Source organism: Galeopterus variegatus, unplaced genomic scaffold (genome assembly GCF_000696425.1).
Source record: "Galeopterus variegatus unplaced genomic scaffold, G_variegatus-3.0.2 Scaffold2167, whole genome shotgun sequence".
Lineage (NCBI taxonomy): Eukaryota > Metazoa > Chordata > Mammalia > Dermoptera > Cynocephalidae > Galeopterus > Galeopterus variegatus.
Window position 1 is genome coordinate 140,257 of NW_007728278.1, and position 6,970 is coordinate 147,226.

General features: G+C 50.7%; 1 protein-coding gene across 1 annotated transcript in view; it reads left to right on the top strand.

The window, feature by feature from the left end:
* Positions 1-6,970, top strand: part of KIF28P — a 33,832-nt gene that overhangs the window by 15,599 nt on the left and 11,263 nt on the right. The window contains 3 exon segments of the mRNA XM_008580821.1: positions 54-115; positions 1,502-1,617; positions 3,302-3,423. Of these exon segments, the coding sequence (XP_008579043.1) occupies positions 54-115; positions 1,502-1,617; positions 3,302-3,423 (300 nt within the window).

Genomic DNA, 6,970 nt, shown 5'->3' on the forward strand with positions numbered 1-6,970 from the left:
ACACCAGTAAGCCTCTCTATGAAAAACAAAGTCTGAAAGGGCTGTTTTTACAGATGACAGCTGTAAGTCTGGCTGACATCTGCTACGAGGAAACTTTATCCACATGGAGATACGCTGAAAGCTACGTTTACGAATATCTCTGACCCACAGTGCTTCTGACTCCTACATCTGACCCCGCTTCTAGAACTCAGTGGGTTGGCATTTGGGAAGGGGTCCAGGCAAAGGAGAACAAAATGACTCACGAGCAAGGAATGAAAGGAAATAAAACAAATAAGAGGAGAAAGAACCGGTGACCCCAAGCCCTCAGAATCCTGAGTGTCGTTCTGTCACCCACGGGAAGGAAGATGAGCCGTGAGTTCCCATCAGAGGCAGAGGCACTGGTGCCAGTCCCGATGTGGGGAGTCATGTCTCCCTGCATTTTCCGGCCAGATAGCATGGCCACGCACAGGCTTTTTTTGTCACACAGGATATGGGCAGAGAAAAGTGCCAGGCAGGGGACTTCCGTGCTAATAATAAGCAGAGATGAGCTCCGTACAGCAAAGCTCCCAAACACGCCAGCATTCCCTGCGGGTTGCTTGTCTCCTTTCCCCAGGGCCCTGCAACAGACTGTGCTCTTTGGGGGAGGCCTGAAGGCCCCAGGTCCCTCTTCGCCAGTGAGGGAGCCCTTCCGTTTCAGTGACAAATAGTTTTTTCTCATTCTTCCCTCTGCAACACACGCTCAGATCTTCAGATCGAATTTTGCCTTCAAAAGCATCTAGAATGTCTGTTTTCTCTCTGCCTATCAAATGCAAATCAGTTGCCAGCAGTTTTTGCATGAGAGACGGTGTGATAAGTGGGAAGAGAAAAATGGTACCACGAAGCCCTGGGCTCCAGGCCTGGGTCTGCCTCAAAACAATCGCCCCCGTGTGACATGAAAGGAGTAAGGTTGCCAGATGCTCAGTGAAATCTGAATTTCAGATCAGAACAAACCTTAGTGTTATCAGCACCACACTCTAACCAACGGACCTAACCAGCCAGCCCTGAGTAATGTTTTAGGATAAGTATGTCCCATGCAGTATTTGGGGCATCCCATGTTTCCTTCCAGTGACACTGGAAGAAGGGGATGAACTAGAAAATTTGAGACCCCTCCCAGCATGGTGCACATGGCAGATCTGTGACCGACAGCCCAAGGATCAGAGTTATTGCATGAGCAGCAACTGCGATTGAACAGATTCCTGACTTCATCTAGTTGGCCCAGTTGACCGTGTTCAGACCCTGGGACATGCCTGGGGCTGGGTTCCGGCCTGGCTGGGCTGCACGTGTCTATTTGTATGGTGCAGGTTATTGAAGTCACTTTTGGTCTTAATGGCTCAGTGGAACCAGACATGGTGGGCTCTCAAGTCACTGGTGGTGAAAGTCTCCCATTCTGTTAGATCTGAGCATGCCAGTTGCCACCCGGTGCCCCAGGGTTCTGCTCCAACTGCGAGGGGACCAGGCCTGAGAGTGTGTTCATCTTTGCTCATGAAAGGGCTAAAAAGATCCAGAACAAAGCTGTGGTCAAGACCTGGACGCTGAGGACAGCATCGAGGGCAGAGAACAGCAAGCTGCTGTTCAGATGTGGGGACTGCAGACTGGTGGGTAAGCGGGTCAGGAGCTGCTGCCGAGTCCAAGCCTGGAGCAGGCAGAAGGGGCCTATTTTGGCAGCTGGCCAGTATGGGGATCCGAACCCTTGACCTTGGTGTTATCAGCACCATGATCTCCAAGTGAGTTAACTGACCAGCCCAGGAAGAAGGCGTCTGATGTGGCCGATGCAGGGGCCAGGTTGGAGGGAGTAGGGACGGGCTACGCAGGTGTGGCCTGGGGAGGACACCTGGGTTACAATCTGAGGCCAGCCAGAGGGCAGGCCGGGGTGGGTGGGCCCTCTGGGGCTTTGTCCTGGATATTTTGGCCCCATCCTTTCAAAAAAGAACTTTAGGGGCCGGCCCGTGGCTCACTCGGGAGAGTGCGGTGTTGATGACACCAAGGCCACGGGTTTGGATCCCATATAGGGATGGCCGGTTGGCTCATTGGATGAGCGTGGTGCTGACAACACCAAGTCAAGGGTTAAGATCCCCTTACTGGTCATCTTTTTTTAAAAAAAACAAACTTTATTTTGTGATAAGTATAGACTCACTTGCAGTTGTAAGAAATAACGGCCCTGCCCTTTAAAAATGACCGTTTCAGTCTCATTTTTTATTGCCATTTAAATTTTGAGGCCATTCCTTCCAGCAGGACTATTTTGATCCTTACCAGATGGCTTCATGCAATTTAGTGACTTTGGAATCCCTGGCTGTGCATCAGGGTCGCCTGGCCATGGGGCTCCCCAGGTCACTAGGTCAGACCCCTGGTAGTGGGCATTCTTAAAGTGGCCCTGCTGATGCCAACGCACAGTTATCCAGGCCACTGCTTTAAGACCCCTGATTTCAGATTGGCCGCAGGAAGATATGTACCAGTTTATGCACGTTAATGACTTAAAATGGAAAGGATAAAAAAGATAAAATATAAAACTGTTGAAGTAAAACTGCTGAGACTGTTCAGCATCAAAGCAGCCACATCAGAAGGTCCCAGACCTTTCATGCTCAGAGCTCCTCGCCAGTCGCCATCCCGCCCTTGGTCCCTACCCCTTCCCAGTGGGGTTCCCTTGCTCCAGGGGACTCTCTGCTAGTGGCAGCGTTCCCTGCGCCCCCATCCCACCGTCACACCGGGCAGCCCTGCCTGGCGAGTCTCCAGCTTAGCACGGCCCGACTCACTAAGGCTCCAACCTCAACAAAGCGCTTCCTATATCAGAGTCAGTGCATGTGCTGGGCCTGACATGGCTCTGGTGTCGCAAAGCTCTATGACATCAAAACCTGAATGTGCTGGATGTTGACCTACCCATAGCATCTAATTCCCAAAGTTCATAAACACAGACATGGAATATGGGAAAAACAACACAAATCTGCAATTCTTCCTGAATTCCCTGACCTTATGGGAATTCCCTGCAATGACTGGTCTTGAAGGAAACAGTCTCATGTGCCTACAGAAGTGAAAAAGTAGAATACTGTGCCTCATGCCTCCCCCTTTAAAGGACCTTCTTGCCCTGATGTCTCATGAATCTGAAGGTGATACACTCTTGGCAGGACTTACCAAATGATGTCTCCTTTGCCTGCAAGCACAGCTCAGTTTCCTGCTCCGGCTGGGACTCCTGTGTGTTGGCAGAACCGAGTACAGATGTCCTGTGGCCATCCTGTGCCTCCCCTCTGATGCTGCAGACCTGCTGCTTAACACGCCTCCCTTCTTCCAGATCCCCCTGCCTGCCTCCTGGCGTGACAGCGGCTGGGGACTCACGCTCATCAGGTGACCTGGGCACAGCTGCTGGAGCAGGAGTGGAGAGAGTGGGAGCAGCAGCACGTGGCCCTTGCCCAGGTGGGCTCACCCCTCCCCCACGGGGCTGCCTGCGGAGGCTGCAGTCGGGGAGGTTTTTCAGTGAAGGTGTAACAGGTGACACCTGGTGTAGGACTTGTAAGACTATCGCTAGGAGAGGGGGAGAGGGTAGCAGGGCAGGTAAGGCCAGGAAGAGAGAGGCCTTGGTGCATGTTGATGAGTGAGGCTGGGGATGGGACGCAAGGCCACTGAGAATTAGAGTTTGGGGACAATTTGAGGGATAGGAGTCATCTCCTGGGGACTACGTGGAGTGACCTGAACCATGGTATCTATCCTCACGTTCACTGCCAATATCAGATCATCAGTGGCTGTGATGTGAATCTTGTCCACGGCCAGGGAGAGGGTCTCCCCTCTGCCTCTGCTTGCCACCCCCACCCTGACCTTACTCCCCACAGCCATGAGGCTCTGGGCAAACCCCAAAGTCATGACCAGCCCTGGAACTCTTTGGAGTGGTGATAGAGCCCAGCCTGGACTCTGGAAGGCTCGTGAAGCCTACAATGGGCCTCAGGTGGTGGGAGGGGAGTGGGGTGAGGGTCTGTGGCATCAGGAGGCCAGATCAAGTTAGGGCCCACGGATTCTAAAGGCACGGGCACAACAGGGGTGCAGCCAGAAGCGTACTTAAAGTAACGTCCTATGCAAGGGGGGGCTGGCTTTGTGACTCTTAGCTGCAAGGGTCCCGTAGGATCCAGAGTCCAGGAATATGGGATTTTGTGTTCTTCGTGAACAGTAATAATTGGAAGGATTTGTATCCTTTTACTCTTTACCAGAAAGGATTTCAAAATTTAAAAGTTTCCCTCATGCCTGCACAGTTTAGTGCAATTCTGGTTGACTCCAAATCTATAAGCACATTACCAGCCAACTCTTGTATTAAAGAATGAAACACATTCAGCTAACCAGGAAAGGGTTAATGCATCATGTTGCATCCGGCCATCAACACCTGATTGTCACTTAGCTGGCCCCAGGACTTTGGGAGAGGCTCACAGGAGTCCTCAAGTCCATCATTCAAGCAGGTGCACGTCCCTGCTGCCCGCCCCAGGGCCAGCTTCCTCCTTTACTCTTTTTAAGAAAATATTGTGATAAAATATACATAACACAAAATTCACCATTTTAACCATTTTTAAGTGTACGGTTTAGTGGCATTCACAGTGCTGTGCAACCATCACCACCATCCATCTCCAGAACTTTCTCATGTCCCCAAACTGAAACTCTGTCCCCATTAAACAATAATTCCCTTCTCCCCCCTTCCCCCCAGCCCCTGGCAACCACCATTCTGCTTTCTGCCTCCATGAATTTGACTATTTTAGGCACCTCATAGAAAGGAATCATGCAGTCTTTGTCCTTTTGTGACTGGCTTATGTCACTTAGCATAATGTCCTCAAGATTCATCTGTGTTGTAGCATGTGTCAGAATTTCCTTCCTTTTCAAGGCTGAATGAATAATATTCCGTTGTATGCAGACACCACATTTTGTTTATACACTCTCCAGACATAGTTTTCACTACCACATTTTTGTTAAGTGGTTTCTAAGGAGGGATCAGCCCTTTAAGTGTCTTCTTGACCTAACGGAACACTGACTACCTTGGAATACAGCGCCTGGCATTTTGGTCACCTGGCTTTCCCCTCCTTAGCCACTCTGCTCACCCAAGATGGGCAGGGGCTCCGTGCAGGGTGGCAGTGGGGGGCTGAGGAGATGGCCAGGCCCCCCAGAAGCTGGCAGTGACGCTCTCAGCATTCTCTGGACAGATACAGAGCTTCAAAGACCAGAACGTTTCCTGCGGCCAGTCTTCAGCGCATCTTCTAAGGCCCAGACTTAACCATTTCTTCCTCCAGAATGCCCAGGAAGAAGATGGCACTGTGAAAAAGTTAGAAATCCCACACAAAAAAAGAAAGTATAATAATTATCCATATGGCAAGGTCACGTCCAAGTACCATTATGTCTAAAAATCCCAGCTGGAAAATCTCTCCACATGATCCTGTTGGAGAGAAAATACCACCTCTAAAACATCAGATGTGCTAACTTATTAAGGTTGAGTCCTAAAATATTTTGAAAATAAGTTATCCTAATTCTTTTCGGGTTCATGTGATGCTGGTCAGGCTGCTTCAAATGCTGTCATTCTTCAAGGTTTGGGGTAAGTTTCTTACCCCAAACCTTGAATGACCAGTAAGGGGATCTTAACCCTTGCCTTGGTGTTGTCAGCACCACACTCTCCCAGGTGAACGAACCAGCCATCCCTATATGGGATCCGAACCCGTGGCTTGGTGTCATCAGCACCGCACTCTCCCAAGTGAGCCACAGGCCGGCCCAGGGGTTAAGTTTCTATGAATCAGCATCTTTGTCTAGCGTCAGGGAACGATGACCAATCAGAGGAGACTCTCAAAGCTCATCTGGCCATGGGCAGGCCAGGACACGAATCCTGCTGGAAAGGCAAAAACGAGAAATGTCCCAGGCCTTCCTCAGTGACCCCCTGTACTGCTTATCTAAGCAGCTTTGGGAAGGGCTTGTATGCCCAGACGGAATCCACTGTGCGGGCCACTGTTTCCTTGGCTCTAAGAGGGAGTGCTCGGTTCTGTTTGGTAATTTGTCCTGAGTGCACTTGGCCAGGAAACGAGGAGAGGACGAACCCACCATGGTGGCCACGTCTTTCATGGTCTCACCGTCTGAGGGCAAATGTGTCCTCGGATCTCGGTGCGAAGAACCCTCATCAACTGGACTAACAGGAAGTCCAGGTTTTGGGGTGACCCTCTCCCCGAGGATCCCTCAGGAGTCCCCTACAGCAGCCCCAGTGAAACCCGATGGCAGGGCTCAGCTCTGTGGCCTCTCTGCTCTAGGATCCCTCTCCTGCTCCCAGGACCACTGCGTCCCCACTGTCCACAGGTCCCTGAGCCTGACTGGCTCTTGAGGCTTCACTGGCCAGCCCTCCTGAGCCAAAGCACATGGCCCTTGTGGGAGGACAGGGAGGGAGCATGCTGGCAGAGGTGCCACCTCTCCCTGCACTGCCAGCCTCCTGCCTGGGACTTCTTTGCAGGATTCCCCTCCTCTCCGTTCTCAGACCACTTTTCTAGTCCAATACACAGGTCTGTAAATGGCTGGACTCCATCAAAACTTCCCACAGGATCCCTGAGTCCCATGCAAACAGGAGATATGGATGGACATGTGTCTCAACATCCAGAATATTCCATGATGGCTAAAGAGTCCAGGAACATCCTACAACAGGAAGGTCATTCAGGGCACACAGATGACATCCAGGAGACAGCCAATCTGACACCTCTGACATCCGGCTCCAAATCTTTTTTGTTTAATTCTTTTAAATTTTTTTTATTTTATCATTACACAATGTAAACATTTTTTGTGGCCCTTTACCAATTTCTCCCTAATCCCCACCCCTCCCCCTTTCCCACCTCTGCTGTCCTCAGTTCTGTTCTCTCCTTTTGAAAGTTCAAGGAATTATTGTGATTATTATCTTTGTTTCTTTTTTTTTTTTCAGCTCCCATTTAGGGGTGAGGACGTGGTATGTCTCTTTCTGTGTCTG